Source organism: Cydia amplana, chromosome 2 (genome assembly GCF_948474715.1).
Source record: "Cydia amplana chromosome 2, ilCydAmpl1.1, whole genome shotgun sequence".
Classification (NCBI taxonomy): domain Eukaryota; kingdom Metazoa; phylum Arthropoda; class Insecta; order Lepidoptera; family Tortricidae; genus Cydia; species Cydia amplana.
The window spans coordinates 20,736,670-20,757,065 of record NC_086070.1 but is presented as its reverse complement, the minus strand read 5'-3'; the positions used below and the strand labels follow the sequence as shown (position 1 = coordinate 20,757,065).

At 34.7% G+C, this 20,396-nt stretch overlaps 1 protein-coding gene across 1 annotated transcript; it reads left to right on the top strand.

The window, feature by feature from the left end:
- Positions 1-733: 733 nt before the first annotated feature.
- On the top strand, positions 734-20,162 carry LOC134661318 (uncharacterized MFS-type transporter C09D4.1-like). Its single transcript, XM_063517324.1, has 6 exons — positions 734-1,242; positions 1,554-1,739; positions 17,356-17,536; positions 18,298-18,509; positions 19,249-19,466; positions 19,862-20,162. The coding sequence occupies exons 1-6, from the start codon at positions 913-915 to the stop codon at positions 20,160-20,162; spliced, it is 1,428 nt and encodes a 475-aa protein (XP_063373394.1). The 5' UTR covers positions 734-912.
- The last annotated feature ends 234 nt before the right edge of the window (positions 20,163-20,396 follow it).

Here is a 20,396-nt window from a genome sequence, read left to right as displayed (position 1 = left end):
TTAAAACAGGCATCAAAATACTAGCACGTTTTAAATATAATATCTGGGTGACCGAGCTTCGCTCGGAAAACATATAAAAACTCGAAAAAGCGCGTTTTCCCAGAGATAAGACCTAGCTAGATCAATTTTTCGCCCCCAAAAACCCCCGTATATTAAATTTCATCGAAATCGTTAGAGCCGTTTCCGAGATCCCCGAAATATATAAATCTATAAATAAATAAATATATAAATAAACAAGAATTGCTCGTTTAAAGGTATTAGATAGATAGATAGATTAAGTTGAGTTTAAATAATATTTAAACCTTCACGGTTGAAATAAATTAAGAATGTATTGGTATTCGGTATAATTACCTATGTACCTACGAGTATGAATAGATCCAATAACTTCTTACAGAACTCGCACGGAATTTTGCTGAAGTCATCTGGGTTCCAGACAATAATTAAATAAATGATTGCTCCCGTCTGATATGCAAACTTTTATTTGCATTTTATTGAACAATTTTCATAAACTGGCACCTGAAATTTCTGGCCGGGTAAAAAACCAATCTACAAAAGTTTTTATTTGCTAACCTTATTCACTTATTATACCCAGTATTAGGAATAGTCTAACCTGTTTAATATGTCTAACAATATACGAGTTTATAACTGTAATTACTCGATAAGATAGTCGACCCACTATTTTTTCTATTCATATTCGTATTGTCTACAGCAGACTTGTTCATATCATAACTGTTTTTTGCGTCAGCAGTTTCCTTTATTCTGATTTGTTTAAATTTCTGATTTGTTTCCAGATACTTGATTACTTTTTAATTTTTGTGGTGTCCAATAAAAAGCTTATGGAGTCTGCTTCGGCATACCGTCCTATTAGAAAAACTCTATATATTTTAAGAGCTTACACAATTGGAAGAGCCAATGGAAAGCGAAAAACAACCGTTAAACCTTGGGAAAGAGGAATCGAGAGCGGTTGAAGTTGACCAAAATGTATTAAGAAAAAATAATCAGTTTGAAAAGAAGAAGAAAGAAGTGGCACTCAAAGTGTATCCCCAAAGATGGTACATACTAGCTTTGTACGTGGTGTACATGATATGTAACTCGTCGCAATGGCTTCAGTACTCTATTATACCAAACGCCGTGACAAAGTTTTATAGAGTCACTAACTGGCACGTCAATTTGACATCGCTTGTGATGATGGGATGTTATTTGCCATTAGCGTTGCCCGCTGCAAGTTTTATGGACCGGATTGTAAGTCGCTATCGTTCGATTTTAATTAACGTAGATCAATCTGGCGCCTTCTATAAGTTGTGTCGTTATTGCGCGGATTATTATACTATCCTTTATTTTTACTACTTGGTTATGAACTTAAAAATATAAGTGTACTTACATAGGTACACTACCTAATACTTATTAATGAACTAGATATTCTAATACTCCAACTTTCTATGAAAATAATTTAATTTGTACCTATTATTTCAAGTACTTATTTCGGTTTAAAGATTGATATATATGATTGCAAAAAGTACGTTGTTTTTGTTTAAATTGTCCATTTTTTCTAGAGCCTCAGGTGGACAGCAATTCTTGGCTCATCAGGAACTGCTCTTGGCTCCTGCATCAAGGTGTTCTCCGCTACTCCTGGCGGTTTCTATGTAACTCTGACCGGCCAAAGTGTGGTAGCCGTCGCCCAAGTCTTGATGCTGAGCGTACCGCAGAAATTATCCAGTATTTGGTTTGGGGAACGTGAGGTAAGTTATTAAAACAATACTACTAACTATGGTAAAAAAAAAGTTAAATAAGGTAACCATTTTTAGGGTTCCGTAGCCAAATGGCAAAAAACGGAACCCTTATAGATTCGTCATGTCTGTCTGTCTGTCTGTCTGTCCGTCTGTCTGTCCGTCTGTCTGTCCGTCCGTATGTCACAGCCACTTTTCTCCGAAACTATAAGAACTATACTGTTGAAACTTGGTAAGTAGATGTATTCTGTGAACCGCATTAAGATTTTCACACAAAAATAGAAAAAAAACAATAAATTTTTGGGGTTCCCCATACTTCGAACTGAAACTCAAAATTTTTTTTTTTCATCAAACCCATACGTGTGGGGTATCTATGGATAGGTCTTCAAAAATGATATTGAGGTTTCTAATATCATTTTTTTTAAACTGAATAGTTTGCGCGAGAGACACTTCCAAAGTGGTAAAATGTGTGTCCCCCCCCCTGTAACTTCTAAAATAAGAGAATGATAAAACTAAAAAAAATATATGATGTACATTACCATGTAAACTTCCACCGAAAATTGGTTTGAACAAGATCTAGCAAGTAGTTTTTTTTTAATACGTCATAAATCGCCTAAATACGGAACCCTTCATGGGCGAGTCCGACTCGCACTTGGCCGCTTTTTATTTTTATAAATCAATGTGATAACAATCACGCTTCATTTATGACTGTTATGCTCTGTCTGAACCGAAACGATTAAATTAAATAAATCGAAACAATTTTTTATGTCGTGTGTAGATTATAATTATGAAAAAAAAAAAACCGGCCAAGTGCGAATCGGACTCGCGCACGGAGGGTTCCGCACCATCAACAAAAAATAGAGCAAAACAAGCAAAAAAAAACAAGCAAAAAAATGGTCACCCATCCAAGTACTGACTCCGGCCCCGCCCGACGTTGCTTAACTTCGGTCAAAAATCACGTTTGTTATATGGGAGCCCCACTTAAATCTTTATTTTAAGGTGACAGTCCATTTCCAACCGCAGCTGCACTACCAAATATCAAATATCAAATATCAAATATCAAATATCTTTATTTTGCATAAAATATGGTACAAAAGATGGACTTAGTAACTAAGAAGCACATGCATACTTCACCAGCAACTGGCATGCAAAAACACAAATACGAGCTATGCTACATCTATTAATAATGCTAATAAATCTAGTATTATACATGTCGCTTATAAATGTCATACTTAATCTAATTCCAATTGTCAGTACCTATTTAGTCATATTTGAAATAGTCAAAAAATTCATCAATTGAATAAAAACATTCCTGTATCAACCAACTCTTAAGTTTACGCTTAAAAAGACTAAGTGGTAATTCTTTCAGATCATCTTGGAGACAGTTATAAATTTTTATTGCCATACAATAAGCGCTCTTTCCATATAATACTGTCTTTTTAGCAGGTATGACGAGACGATTATGATATTATGATAATGTCCCTATACGTAGTAAAAAGTTCAGGATGCACTCTAACAAATAAACAAATTTCATATAAATGCTTGGCATAGTCAGAAGTTTCATATTTCTAAATAGAGGTCTGCACGAGGTCAATATATCTACATCACAAATAGCTCTGATGCACTGTTTCTGTGCTAACAGCGCTTTGTTTGCGTAACTAGAATTTCCCCAAAGAAGAATACCATACCTGAGTACAGAGCAAACATAGCCGTGATACGCCTGTATTGCAGTCTCTTTACTGCTAATTTTTGTCAACCTCCATAAGGCATATGCAAACGAGTTTACTTTGCTACATACTTTATTAATATGCTCATTCCAAGATAAAGTATCATCCACGCATATACCTAAAAACTTAGTCTGATCGGACTCCGTTACAATTTGATTTGAAAAAGTAACTATGAGAGGTTGTTTGACAGCATTTCTGTTTACAAATTGGATGAATGTTGTCTTTTGGAAATTGACATTTAAATTATTCTCGTTTAACCAGGTTACAATGTTTTGGATTGTGTCATTAATATCCTTGTTATATGTATTAGGGTCACGACAAGGGATTACGACGGACAGGTCATCTGCGAAAAGAGTACATTTGAACGTCGTTACATTTGGTAAATCGTTAATATACAGTAGGAATAGTAATGGACCTAAAATACTCCCTTGAGGCACTCCCACATTGTTAAGTTTAGTCGATGATTGATAAGTAGTTACTGTTTTGTTCGAATTAATTTGTAATACCTCCACAAACTGAGTCCTGGCATGCAAGTAATCTCTAAGCCAATCATTAACGACTCCACGTATACCGTAGAGTTCACATTTGGCTAGCAAGGTCTTGTGACAGACAAAATCAAAAGCCCGGCTCATGTCAAAAAAGACAGCAGTTACTGGCAAACTCTGGTTCATGTAACTCAATATATTATTTGTTAAAGTGTACGCCGCTAAAGAGGTCGATTTCCCTTTCTGGAAACCAAATTGTTCGGCTTTGATTAAATTAAACTTGTTTAAAAATGAAGTTATGCGTTCATGAAATACCTTCTCGAATATCTTTGCGAAAACTGGAATAAGTGCGATAGGTCTAAAGTTTTCTACACTTTCCTTGCTACCTTTCTTAAATAACGGCTTGATTAAGGCTCTCTTTAGGGTTATAGGAAAGACTCCACTGGCAAAAGACATATTTACTAAGTAACCAAGTACTTCAGCGATTTCCTCTTTACATATTTTTAATACCTTGGTCTGGATTTCATCATACCCAGCTGAGTTTGTAGGTTTGAGCCCATTAATTATTTTAGTAATCTCGTTTTTATCAGTTGGGACCAAAAATATATTTGCGTTATTTGCTTTTACTAGTCTTAAGTTGGCAGAAGTAGGAGTGTTACCCAGGTTTGAATTAGTTAAATTTATGTAAAAGTCGTTAAAAGCGTTCGCAATATCTGTGGGATTAGCTATAATATTATTGTTAATGACTATTTTTTCAATGTAAGCATCACGTGATTGCGTTTTAGTAGCGTTTTTTATTATATCCCAAGTCGCTCTACATATGTTTTTCGATCGGGAAACATATTTTGCGTTTGCACATCTTTGAGCTTTGTGTATGCAACGTCTAAGAATTTTTGAATAATTATTAAACTTATGTTTTGCGTCTAAATAACTAGCGTGACCCCTTGGTTTTTTGTAATAAGTAAAACGCAACTGTCGCTTGGTCTGGACAGACTTTTTGATACCTATTGTGAACCAATCACAAGATTTAGGCTTATTTGTAGTTTTTATTTTTAAGAAGGGAAAACACAAATTATAAAAAAGAGTAAATGTATCATGAAAGTCTTTAAACGCCACTGCCACGTTATTTTCAGTATAAACTTCAGACCAAGATAAGCTAGCGATACAGTCACAGAATTTTTTTACGTTGTCTGGACTATAATCTCTCTTAAAATGGTAATACCAAAGAACTGGTTTATCTATGTTACTAATTGGAAACATTAAACTTTGTGCAGTTTCGTGGTCGGACAAACCCAATTTGAGAATTTCACTTTCAGATTCAGGGATATTTGACATTATTTGGTCGAGGCATGCTTCTCTACGCGTGGGGTTATCTATATGTAATATAAAATTATTATTTGAAGCAACTCTTGTAAGCTCAATCGAATTTTCTGTGGCTTTAAGTATATCGATATTGAAGTCCCCAGCGATTACTATCTTATATTTTGTTTTACGTTTTAGCTTGCTTATCAGACTTTCTAGTTTCTGTAGGAAATTAGTTGCGTTCGTTGATGGCGTTCTGTAAACACAAATAACGATACATTTTATCGAGATTATCTCTACACCACAACACTCAAAAACATAGTCTTCGGAAAATTCATCTAAGAAGCTCAGTTTTTGGGTTTGAATGTGGTTTGCACAGAATATACAGGCACCGCCTCTTTTTTGATGTGATCTAGAGTACGATGCTGCCAGTCGGTATCCAGTCATACGTAAATTACCTTCCATACCTGTTTTAACGAATGTCTCAGTAAAACATAACACGTCAAAACGATTGTGGTTTTTGGCTAGTTCATCAATTGTTATTTCGAGTAAATCGCTTTTGCTAACAAAACCTGCTATGTTTTGGTGGAACATTTTGAAAAAGTTGTTATGATTGTAATTAAGAATATTTTGAAAATTATTATGATTATAATTATTTTCAGTGTTGTTCACGAAAAAATGTTATTTCTGGATTACTATCGCTCTCTTGTATAGTCTTAATCTGTTTCTGGAGGTGATAGAATACATTTTTGATTCCAGTGTTCAAAAGCTTGCCCGTATACGATGAGAACATGTCCAGTTGTAGATTTAGATTTGTGTCAAAGAAATGAGCGTGTTTATTTGTTGCGATGTCCAAATTCAGTAGAGTATTAAACAATTCTACACGGCAATTATACACTTTAGCTCCGCAGACATACGTTGGAACACATACAATAAAATTTGTGTGCTTCATATCTTCTAGTGTAGTTCTAATATGTTGAACCATACTTATGTAATTTGTTGTCGTCTTGAAATCTTCTTCCCCAATAAGTATAACACAGAAATCGGACAATGTAAAATTACTTAGTTTATTATCTAAGTTGCTAAAAAGCTCATGTATTCCGGCGCCTGGTATTTTGTAATGGCAAAATTCAAAGTCATTAAAATATTCGTATATATTGCCCAAAATGTTATTTCTTGTGTTGCTACTAATAAGACACAATTTATTTTTAAACGTTTTGTCATCTTTTTTCTTATTGTCATTTGGTTCAATTTTTTGTGCTGTATCTTGTTCTTGTGTCCCTGTCGGGCTCTCAGCCTCGACTGTATGGTCACTTGGTGCCATCATTGTGTTTATATCGTTACGTTTTGGTGATTCTGATGGTATAGAGTCATCATCACTGTCGAGGACATTGCCTGGATGATTAATATTCTTGACCAATAATTGTTTCTGTAAAGTTGTGATTTTATTTTTCAACGGCGTTGAATTTTTTGTAGGACCTTTTTCAGTCAGGAGCTTTTTAAAGAGCTCGATTTTCTTATTTTGGTCATCAAGTCTCTTTTTTAGTGATCCAACCTCTGAGTTAAGCTTATCAATCTCATCATGCGCGCTAGACAACTGTACAGAGAGATTGTCGATTTCCTTTTTCATTTCTGTGTAGTCGCCGCTCTCAATCGTTGATATATTTGGCATACTTAGTGAAATTTCATCGCGTAAAGTGGCTAGCGATTCCATATCAGATTCCGGGTCCGACAACAGTTCAGGGGTGTTATCAACATTGTCCGCGATAAGTGCCGGTCTGGTATTCATTATTTCAGGTATATTTTCACTGCAAGAAATGGTATTGTTGCAATCGGAAGTAGAGTTCTCCTTCAGAGTCTTCCCTTCTGTCCAGTTTGATTTTTATTATTCCGACAAGGTATACAAGACCAGATATTTTTGTCTTCTTTGAACATCGATAGAAACATCCTTCGAGTTACAGTGCTACATTTTAGGTCATATGCACCTTGACATGTTCGGCATTTCAAATATTCTTTAGATTTAATCTCGATTGTGCACTGCGTGCAAAATATTTTAATTTTTGATGACATATTGCCTGGTGTGCAAACTTTTAAATTTGTTTTTTTTATGGAACGCACCCGTGCGTAGGCAGCTTTTAATTTGGTGATTATGGAACGCACCCGTAGGAAATTTTTGTATAGCAACACTGACCTTCGCCGCTGTCAATGTCAGATTGTCAATCTAGCAGTCTAGCTAGTTTAATGTAGGTAGGTTAAACAGTTGTTCTTCGTGATTATTGGGTGTTAATTGGTCGTATTGTTTTTAATTTAAGTGCTCAAGCATGTGTGAGTGAATTTTGTAAATAACGGATCAATTCATGGTACCTTTTTTCGCGCTTTTCTCTCCATTATAGTAGTATTTCTTCGTTCTTTATGTGTGATTCAGATATGCTTCATTTTATCCAGGTTTTAGGTTGTGTTTGGTATGTATCTCTTCAGTATTTACTCGATAATTAAATTTACAAGTAGCGAATTCAAATAACACTGCAGTCAGTCGCACACACGCACACACTCCTGTTCATTTTACTATGGAAATTGACAGTAACAGCGACGCGTTCAGTACCAGTAGTGCAGCTGCGGTCAGAAATGGAATGTTACCCTTATTCTGACATAAACTGACATAAATTTACTCCAGACCAATATAAATCAGACATTGCATATTATAATTGAATGGCTTCACAAAAACAATCTTCATGTTAATCTTGAGAAAACGAATATTATGAACTTTAAATTACGGACCAATACACCTGATTTAAATATCACTTATCAAAACCAAAGAATTAATGAAACTGACTCTACAAAATTTTTAGGATTAAGCTTAGACAATAGTTTGACATGGAAAAATCAGATTGACAATATATGTAAGAAACTGAATCAATTTAGCTATGCGTTGTATAATTTAAGGAAGGTTGTAGATCAAACAGCAGTGCTGACTGCTTACCATGCACATGTAACGGCTACTTTAAGATATGGTGTAATGTTTTGGGGAAATGCCACTGATCGTGAAATGGTGTTTTTGAGTCAAAAGAAATGTTTAATAGGGTGGGTCGATTATGTATGACAATTTTTTTTTTTACTTAAATTGTAGCTGGCTAGGTTTAAAAAAGTGCGTTTTTATTTATACTTTTATGAAATGAAAAAATAAAATGATTTTGTTATATGTTTTAGCCCTCTACAGGTATTCAAAGTTTCATAATTTTAAATTTATTGTAATTTTTATCATTTATTAAAATAAAATTATATTACATTACAATATCATTAAAGCCAATTTACAAAAGTTAAAATAATATAATATTTCATAAGGATGGGGTTTTTTACAATTTATGTTGAGAAAATAAAAAAATAATTAGACTGTTTCAAACATGCATTTTTATTACATTAACAGTTGTATTGGGCCTTGTAATCAAATGATGGCATAATTGATCTAGATTCTAATTTGGTCCGAATGATTCCATCCCGAGCATTTTTTGATGCCACCGTGATTGATGCTTCTGTCACAAGTTTTATGCAACGTTCTAGCCTGTGTGTGACAGGGAAATTTTGGGAATATTATATCTTCTGCTGGTAAGTCTTTCGCTATCATCTCGTTCAAATTCTCCTCGGATATATGGCTCATTATTGACGGAGGTGTTACTTGGCACTCAGCCCAGATTATCATATCTACGAGGGGTATTCAAAATATTCTCGGTATGAGAATGAAAACAAACAAGTACGAAAAGTTTGATATTTTTATTTTTCAATATACTCCCCCCCTATGTTCATACACTTAAAAGATCGATCAATTATTTTTTTTAATCCCTCGTAAAAATATTTTTTATCTTTCGTGTAAAAATGCTCCTCCACTGCCGCCTTCAATGCTTCATCGTCAGAAAATTTATTTCCACGCAGATCCCTTTTAAGATTGGGGAGCAAAAAGAAGTCGCTGAGGGCTAAGTCCGGACTATACGGTGGGTGAGTAACAGTTTTAAACCCACATTCAACAATAGCTGCCTTGGCAATATGAGCAGTATGGACGGGGGCGTTGTCATGCAGAAGCAGAATACCTTTGGTTAACTTTCCTCGCCTCTTTTCTTTAATTACATCCTTTAATTGACGTAGAATGTTAGCGTAGTACTGTCCTGTGATATTTACACCTTTTTCTTTATAATCGATTAGTAATACTCCTTCACAATCCCAAAATATCGTGGCCATGACCTTGCCAGCTGAAGGGATGACCTTCAACTTCTTGGGATGAGCTGAACCCTTAATGTGCCACTGCATGGACTCTTGTTTACTCTCTGGGTCCTAATGATGAACCCAGGTTTCATCTCCAGTAACTATTCTTTGCAGCACCTCATCAGGATTTTCACCGCACAGGTCAATAAAATCGGAACAACAAGCTACACGCATGTCTTTTTGAAGCCGAGTCAGCATTCGCGGAACCCATCTTGCACTTACTTTTGACATATTAAGATGGTCATGTATAATATCATGTACGGTACCAATAGAGAGATTGGTTACTTGTGCTATAGATTTTACCTTCACTCGACCATCTTCCAATATAAGTTTTTCCACTTTATCAATATTTTCTTGTGAAGTAGCTACTACAGGCCGGCCAGGTCTAGGGTCATCTTCAATACTCTCCCTTCCGCGTTTAAACTCGCTTGACCACTTTTGAATGGTAGATAAAGAAGGAGCAGACTCACGGTAAACACAATCCATTTCCTCTTTTATGGTTTTTTGATTTTTACCCTGTTTTGTCAAGAATTTTATCACGCATCGATGTTCTAATTTAGTTAACATTGTCAATTCGCACATGATGTTCATGTTTGTTCAGCAATTGCAGAAAAACAAAAGACCATCTCGGTTCGAATTATACTTTTTTTTAATGTCAATGAATAAACCTTAGCGGCCAGTAACGAAAGAAATTTTAGAAGAGGTCGTAAGATATCAATACCGAGAATATTTTGAACGCCCCTCGTATATAATCAGTTGCATTAAAGTTGAGCTTGGGTAATTTAAACACTCTAACAGAACTACTGTTTTTCTGACGTCTTGCCTGTAAAAATTTTCGAAGAGCAAGTTCCCTTACCGACCTCCTCTCATCCGATATCATAGCCATTAGTATATTTTCAGGATGAGAGAAAAGAGCATTTCTTTGAATAACAGGGTTAATTATGGATCTTACATTTTCATTGAAGGAAGAAAGGAAGGAAGACGCAGAAATCCAGATCTTCTCAATGTCGCAGCTCACAATAGCAAACACTTCGGTAATTGATGGTTGCTTTCCGGAATTGATATCTTGTAAATTACGTCTTACATAAAGTATATATTTTATAGTGTCTGATATTGTAGGCAATAATCTCGTATTAAGATCAGATGGTGGTCCAAACAAAGGGCAAGTCACTTCACTGCGCGTTTTAAAGATATATGGTTTACTAGTCATTTTTAAGAACAGAATTTGAAATTCCAACACTATTTATACAGTGTACTAGGTATAAATGTTATCTAACTCAAAGATTAACGAATATTTACTGAAAATCTTGCCAAATAAGTATGCATAACGTTTTATTTATACGACAATATTTACATCAAAACGTAAGTAAGAAAATTGGCGGGTACAACGAAAATAAGGTTGACAAATATAAGTCTACCTTCATTTTGATATGAAAAAATATGTTTAGGTTTCGTTTCATTACTCGCAAATAATAACAAAAACAACATAAAAGTAAAAACAAAATATTTGAATACATTTTAGGTACAGTAATATTACTCATCGAAAAATAATTATTCCCAAATATTCAAGCTTCGGTAGAGGGCTGAAAAATATATCGATTATTTTTTATATTATTTTTCTGACACTAAATGAACTAAAACGCAACTTTTGAAACATAACCAACATTCATTATAATTATTTTACAAAATCGACCCACCCTAAATTGTTTAAGATCAGTATGCGGTATTCGAACCTTGGAATCATGCAAAGAATTATTTATAAAACTCAAAATTTTGACTCTACCATGTTTGTATGTGTATGAAATTTCAATGTATGTCAAATGTAATATGAACCAGTTTACGACATTCAATAGTTTGCGGCAACATGGGAAAATTAATTATAAATTTTCTAGAACCGCTTTTGTATCAAAAAGTATATTTGGTATGGCACCACGAATATTTAATAAATTGCCAATTAATATTTTAAGACTAAAAAACATTAATGAATTTAAAATTGCATTATATAATTTTTTGACATCCAAAGCCTACTACACCATTCAGGAATATCTTAATGACATATATTCATAGTTATAAGAACTAGTTAGTAAGTACTTAGATATTAATTTCATTTAAATATGATGCATGCGACACACATGACATCACACAATATTTGCATGTCTCTATGACCAAACATGTAGCTCTATTGTATTAGTATTTAAGACCTGTATATACCATGTTTAAGCAAATAAAACTCTGAATCTGAATCTGAATCTGAATCTGTTTTTAGTATTTGATAGCGGCAACAGAAATACATCATCTGTGAAAATTTCAACTGTCTAGCTATCACGGTTCGTGATAGCCTGGTGACAGACGGACGGACGGACGGACGGACAGCGGAGTCTTAGTAATAGGGTCCCGTTTTTACCCTTTGGGTACGGAACCCTAAAAAAATATATTTTTACTAGCTTCTGCCCTCGACTTCGTTTGCGTGGTATGATGATGATGATTGATAAAAACTGTCGTACATCCTTTCTCTGGCCGCAATCTATTTGCATACTAAATGTAATTTAAATCTGTTGAGCGGTTATACAGTCAGACAGAGTTACTTACGCATTTACAAAATTAGTATGGAATGCGATGTTAATGACCCCGAAAGATTACAATTACCACGAAACAAATTTAACGTATGATACATGTAACGTAAATAAAGGTAAGTACAAGTATTTTTCTCTTAACTAGGAGGTACCTCGTGTAACGTATTTGTAATGTTACTTAACCATTACAAATACGTTACACGAGGCACCCTTGTTATGTTTTGGGAGAGAGAATTCATTTACTGAAAAAATAGCTTGGCTTTTATCCTCCACGGTAGATATTTTTTGCGAATGAAAAATTAGTTCATTTTTTTGCAACCGCGCTCACGTGACATGGATCAATCTCAATCACGGAAACGCATCGTGCATTTTGTCTACCACAAATGGAACTGATTCTGTAGCTCTAGTCGATTCTCAAACATCACTGTTTTTTTATCTTTATCCTCAATTATTTTATTTTATTTTATTTTTTAAGGAGTACCAAATACAAAAACATTATACAGATTTAGGTAACAATACAAAGCCAATTAAAGGTACTCACAGATAGATTATGCTTCAGCTAAAATGCGTATTTTGGTTTACGGTTGATAAATTATTTCATTTATGTTAATAATATACATATATATGAAAATCTGCATTTGTGATGTTGGTTTATTTGATTTGATGCGATTTTAATAAATGTGCGTCAAATGGGGCTGAAATATGAACACTAAGATAGTAAATAGCCTGAATGCGCGCATGGAATCATTCTTATCCTAAAAGTGGATTCCGTGAAGAAGTTAATATTATTATTACAAGTTCTATGAGAAACTTTGACAGTGCAACTTAAAGTTCTACTCGAACAAAGTCGCAGGCAATAACTAGTTAGGCTATGTTTTTTATCTTTATCAATTATGCTTCAGCTAAAATGCATATTTTGGTTTACGGTTCATAAATCATTTCATTTATGTTAATAATATACATATAAATATATGAAAATCTGATTTGATGCGATTTTAATAAATGTGGGTCAAATAGTCAAATGGAGCTGAAGTAAACACCAAAATAGTAAATAGCCTGAATGCGCGCATGGAATCATTCTTATCCTAAAAGAGGATTCCGTGAAGAAGTTAATATTACAAGTTCTATGAGAAACTTTGACAGTGCAACTTAAAGTTCTACTCGAACAAAGTCGCAGGCAATAACTAGTTAGGCTATTGACTTAGTTTTTGCGATAGTTGCTTGAAGAAATTAAATATTTATTATTATATTATTATTAATAATAAAATATTAATATGGATTCAACAAGGGTAAACATTATATTGTTTACCCTTGATCCATTTAATACTAGTAGAAGTATCCTTCTACGTACTTACCTAAAAAGCTCCAATCAGAATTCTTCATAAACGTTTGTATGCAGAGGTGCATACCAACCATGGCATAGTAATAGCACTTTGTACTTAATTTACAAACAAGTAATTACGGTAATTTAAACTTATTTAATTGCAAACAAGTTGTTTTAATTTACGTAGGAACATAATTTGTTATAAGTAATCTAATACCTTTAAACGAGCAATTCTTGTTTATTTATTTATTTATTTATTTATTTATATATATATATATATATTTCGGGGATCTCGGAAACGGCTCTAACGATTTCGATGAAATTTGGTATATAGGGGTTTTCGGGGGCGAGAAATCGATCTAGCTAGGTCTTATCTCTGGGAAAACGCACATTTCCGAGTTATTATATGTTTTCCGAGCGAAGCTCGGTCACCCAGATATTGAAGGTTTTACACGTGCCGTTATTTTCCGCTACTCCAATTTTTCGCCTAGCCGTAGCGTAGCCGTCGTCATATTATTCGAAACCAATTCAGATTTCTATACATTCCAAATCATACATGTCAGTGAATAGCCGGCCGGCGATTGGCTTTGGTGGAATAAGCCTTTGGTCGTCCCGCCGCAAACATGCATAGTCCAGTCATGCGAAACCTACCTATCGGAGCTAGTGTTGTCATTGATAGAGGTATTGTAATTTACAGAGAAACGAATGAATGAAAATAACTACAAGTGTAATTGGTTTTAACAATTCTTGTTAATCAATAAGAATAAAATAGTTACAAAAAAAAATCAAGTAAAAGAAATGAACATAAGAATTAAATTTTAAATGACGCTGGCAGTTTTATATTTCCATGGATATTGTTATGTATTGGCTCCTCTCTCTCTACGATTAAATGCGTAAACTATTATAGCATCACTTCGGGCGAAGGCTTAGAATGGTTTCATAGTTTTTCGTCTTTTTAACCATTTGCTGAACGAAGTCAATCGTTCTGTTTCAATCAAAAAATGTGACAATCTGAACCCTGATACTCAAATTGTAAAATTTTCACAGAATCTAGGTACCTAATTTTATTACATCCCATAAAACTATCAGGAAAAAAGGCAAAACAAAAAACTGTAATTGGGAGATACCTCTACATTTTTTTTAAGACTCCACGATTAAAATACGTTTCATTTCAATCTCCATAAAATGAATGTACGTGATTCAAAATATGCCTGAACGATATTTACCTGCTACTAATGTGCGCAATAAAAATATGTCGTGTAGAATATTTCCCCGAGATGTGATAAACCAAAATGTATTTCGTTGTGGTGTATACACAATTATACGACCGCTTAATTAATATGAGTCGTTGCCAGTATTAATTACCTCTGAAACGTAAGATGAACTATAAACCAATATCATATTTGATCAAGACTAATTATATTCATCTACCACAATTTAAGAGCGTTGCTTGGTAACATAATTGTATTATTATCATCTTACGGCAAAGGAGAAGCGCAATTTAAACATCTAATCTTGATTTCATATTGATTTTTAAGTCGCTGGCAGCGTATCTTGCTCGTTCCTATTTACATATTCATCATCATCATCTCCTAGCCGTTTTAGGCCACAGCGACTGCTTTCTACTTCTGAGAGCGTCGCTGGTGCGCTCTCAGGTGACTGACGTAGCCAATCTTTGCAGCAAATGTGCGGCCACACTCGCTGCAGGTCAGCACCCCTCCGACGTAATTATATGTGATGGCCACAGGTGGTCTGGCCTTTAGCTCGTCACGCGTGTAGTTCTGTGCGTCGCCTGGCTTCAAATTCACGCACGTGCGTCTGTACAATATGCCTCCACTGTGGACGGTCACCAGCTAATGTCTCCCATTTACATATTACATATATGATTGGTGCAAGCGATTATTGTAGGTATTCCAGTATCTAATGTTAAACCAATTACAGTTAAAATGATATTAATTACAATTTAATATAACTTTTTAATTTTCTAAAAAATCAAATGTCGCTTTAGTCTAGTCACAGGATATGTTAAATTAATAGGTATTACGTCAGTTTAGGTTTGAAAATATGCGAGGATTTTGCGCGTTTTTGTCGTCAGGCAGAAAATGTCATAACTTTAGGCTTGGTACCTAAAATAATTTATGTAAAGCTTGACGAAGGAACAGAGAGAAGAATTCGGAATCCCTTAAAAAGTAACGAAAAAGCGCTCCTTGAGATAGTGGGAAGCTGCAGGATTAAAATGTCCACCATAAAGAAGTGAGAGAATGTCTACTCCTCATTGCAAACGTAGGTATGTAGGTATGAAGGAGCATTCTTGAACGCAGTGGTGTTACAAAGCGAGCCGTAAATTGAACTGTTCCCTTGCATCTTTGATTAAGGTCGATAATCGTGTCGGTAAAGTAACGCACACGATTCTGTCGATAGTGCGCATATCGATATTGAAATAATTTTACATACAACTTAGGAAACACGTCTAATTATTTTATTGTATATGTATTTATTTGTGTTTTTAATTAGTCACGCTATACTACAAAAAATATATAAACTCAAAAATATACATGTCAGTTCTCCACAGCCAAGTTCCACACAAACACGTCCATCCTTGAAGAGGCATTCTCTCCTACGCATATCCTCTAATTGTGATTTTCAATGTAACAAGGTATTTCGGGGCTAAAATTGCATCTTCTCTTGAAATACATTGCACATTTCCTATATTTGGTAGGTTATTTTAAAGCATTGAAGGACTTAGCCACAAATAACCTTCTCCTAAAACCGCACCATGCACTGTTTCGCAGTTAATTTAAAAGTCCGATCAAAATACAACCACACAGAAACTATCGATAACCACTCGCCAACCCTCAACCTGCACTTAAGACATCTCGAGTCGATCAGCTCAGCTGTCCCGGAGCGATAATTGTGCAGCTAATGGTGGCGAAAATTACTTTCCCAATTGATTACAGGAACTAACTGGTGCATAATTCCCGATACGAACTGAATTGCTGCCGCTTCTGAAGGAACTTATTTTGTAGTTCAACGTTTGCAAGTTACGTTACATTTAATAGCGGATAGAACTATTAAGTAAAAGTAATATAAATCTACCTATTGCGTAGTTTTATAATTTACCTAGGTACTGTTAAGGAGCGTTATTATGCTTTTTGAGGCCTAAAGTACAAATCGAACTAATCCTCAAATGTGCACCTTATTTTGTTTATCATATTCATAAATAATTGAGTTGTGATATTTATTTGAGTTCGACATTTATGTTAGAAAAATATTTTTCTTTTTTTTTTTCATTAGCGGCAATCGCAAATTGACAGGTGATATAAATTGCATTATAATCATCCATGCGCCATGCGTGCGTGCTCGTTACTGAAAACATTACATCGAAATAAAATAGTCCTATCATGTGGATTAATGTTTGAGTGGTAGTTTTTATTTGACAGTGAGTTTGATTCAACCACATATTGGCACACTTACAAATTGGATATAGTTATTTAATCGTAATAATTCTTAGGCGCAAATTTTGCAGCGCGATTTGAATAATGCTTAAAAGAAGTCACACCGGTACGATACCGATCTGTCAGTGTCAAAAGTGACATTTCCTCAACCAAAAAACGTCACTTTTGCCATCGTGCGATAGGCCCTATTTGGAATTTAGGTATATGGTCACTTTAAACGAACTGTCTTTCTTTTCATGTCATTTTTTTTCGACTAATCGAGATTTTGTTTGTTAGAGTTGGCCTCTTCGTTCAACCATTCAACGAGAATACTTACCTAATTCTTCTTCTTCTGCATCTGCATCTGCATGTGCCATTTCCATTCCGGAGGTCGGCGACCTTACGTCTGTACGTCACTCTATCTGAACTCATGCGAATTCGTTTCTAATCTTAGGAACAGTAATACTGTGATTTAACCAAGACATCTTATCAAAAGTTTGTATAAATTCACTTTCGATTTCTTTTTCAGGTTTCATCGGCTTGCAGTATTGGAGTCTTTGGTTTCCAATTCGGTCTAGTTGTGGGATTTTTCTTACCTCCAATATTAGTCTCAGACCACGAAGACCCAAACCAGATTGGAGATGATTTATTCAAAATGTTTGCTTACTCTGCATTTACGTGTAGTTTAGTAGCAGCTTTAGTTATTTTCAGTGAGTATTTTATATGCATTGTACCTTTATTAATATTAATTGACATATCGACATACTCGTACATAGAGGTCGATTCTCACTTTTATATTAGACTGCATTTTTCTTTTGTTAAGTTATGTTTTTAAAACAACATTTTTGTCAAGGTCAAGGTCTAGAGCCCGTTTCTCAAAAGCTTTTAACTTGTAATACAAGCGGATGTCACTTTTTGACAGCTTTTGTTAGAAAGGGACTTCCACCTGTATTACAAGTTACAAGCTTTTGAGAAACGGGCCCCTGGTTATTGGTTTCACGAGGATTGAGGGAACTCCTCAAATCATGGAAGCAATATACCTAGAGATTATTTATTTTTATCTGAAACCCAAGCATTTGCATATTCCCATCTTAAAGGCCGGCAACGCGCTTGCAACCCTTCTGGTGTTGCGGGTGTCCATGGGCGGCGGTAATCGCTTACCATCAGGTGATCCGTCTGCTCGTTTGCCTCCTATATCATAAAAAAAAACAGTGAAATAGTTACATATTTGGTGAATTGTCATTGCTGATGACCAGAATATAGAACTCTTCCATGACAACTATTTAATTTCTTGGGGCTAATCTTAATTGTTTTGAGATTCATTATGACCGTAAATAATTTTAATGGTTTTTCAAACTATTTTGTGAAGTCTCCATTTGAAACATTTTTTGTAGAACCGTTTTCTGATTGTGGTGAGAATTAATTTAGTATACCTACAGTAGGTACTGTAGATACCAATTCTATGTTTCAGCTTTTAAGGCCGAACCACCTTTACCGCCAACTCTTAGCCAAGCGAGAGCAAGATTGGCAACCAAAAGTAACTTGAGCTTGTACATGAGAACTCTTAAAAGGATCTTCTCTCAACGTAGTTTGGTAGCACTTTTTATTACCACGGGCATCAATAATGGATGTTTTAATGGCCTCTCCACTTTGTTAAGCCAGATATTTGTGAATTATTTTCCAGTAAGTTTGTTACTAGCTTTTGCTCTTAAAAAATTGGATAATAAAAGTCAGAAAGCTGTGGGAAAATATTACTTACTTTGAAAGTCAAAATTTAGTCAATAGTTAAGTAGATACCTAGGTATCTACTTAACTATTGTTTTCAGTACCTATGTTTGTCCAAATCTGAACATTTTCTCAAAACTTTTGGTACCTTGATAAATATTTGTTCGACACGGACCAAGCTAACTCTGCACAGGCTTTGCAAAGTGTCAAATTACTATGAAAATATGACGTTTATAATGACTCCTCATGACTTTGCTCTGTCAAAGTGAGTTCAGAGTTATCTTAGACGGACTCTAGCAGGCGTATTCTGATTGTAATTACTGGTGATGAATGCGAGTATCAAAAGTGACGTTTTTATAGAATCAATATCACTTTTGACACTGACAGATTATATCCATAACAGATCCAGATCAAATTCATAAATATTCCTCTAGGCAACTATCTCTTAAGACTAATATTATTTGTATAACGTCAGCATTATTTTGTAATAAGTATAACATTTCTTCATAGATTAGATTAGAATAGATTTATTTATTTCACAACATATGATTACAGTACAAATTACATTAATGTCAATTTATACGAATCTATATTGTGATCGTCAGAAATACATTTATATAATAGCAAGATAATCCAAATAAATTCATACGTAACATATTATGTTACGTACTAAGTACCTATTTTTATTTGATTTCAGGGTCATGAAGAAACCGCCGGTAACATAGGCGTGACTATGATAGTCTTCGGTATGACGGCATCTGTCACATACGGCTTTATTCTTGACAGAACGAAGAAATTCAAGTTTCTGCTTACGTTTATTTACTACATGTCTGCTGTTGCTATGGCGACGTTGACTGCTCTTTTGGTTTACTGTAAGGTGGTGTGGGTTATGTTCGCTGCGGCAGCTTTTGTTGGGTAAGTGAGCGAAACTGTAACATTAATAAAAATTAAACTTTAAATTTAATGACACAGGAAACTCTCGCTTGGAAATTTTAAATTTAGATAGACGGTTTAAGTTATGAGGTTACTTGGATATAGGGCTAAGATGGTCGGTTTTTTATCATCTGTCATCATGCCTGTCACGTTCTGACAAATGTGTAAGTGCAAAAGTGGCGCATGACATGACAAGTGATAAAAATGCGACTCTGATACAGCCGCAGCAGCCCTAAATATTTTATTTAAAAACTATCTTATTATATACCTACGGTCAGCTTACTTTTATACTTGCATTATAGACAGTTTTTTGTCTGTTTTGATACTTACGCAATATAAATGAGGATTTAACATTTATTAAGATCTTTATATTTCAGGACATTTCTCTGTGGATTTACTGCCGTGAGCTTCGACGTTGCAACCGAACTGACTTACCCTGAGTCGGAACTTATCATCGGAACTATTATGAACATGATGTCATTACTATTCACTTTTGCGACAACCTTAACATTTGGGTACATTAATGAGACACTTGGCTACTTCTGGGGTAACGTCGGCTTCGTAATAACCTTAGTATTTGGAGCTACGTGTACGTTGCCAATAAAATTTGAACATAAGAGAACGTTGGCGCAGAGAACAAAATTAAACAAAGAAAAGTGTGAATTTATGAAATACTAAGTTTGTTGACATTGTGATTTATGAAATACTAAGTTTGTTGACATTGTGAGTAGGTAGGTACCTACAATAATCCGTCCAATGTATAGAACTCACTGTCAAGTTAATAACAATGCTGTTTTGGAAATAAAATATGTGCTTTGTGATATTGTATCCAAGGGGGATACAATATCACAAAGCACCGGCTATGTCCTTTGATGGCCTTGATATACAGATGCGTTATTAATATTATCCTCA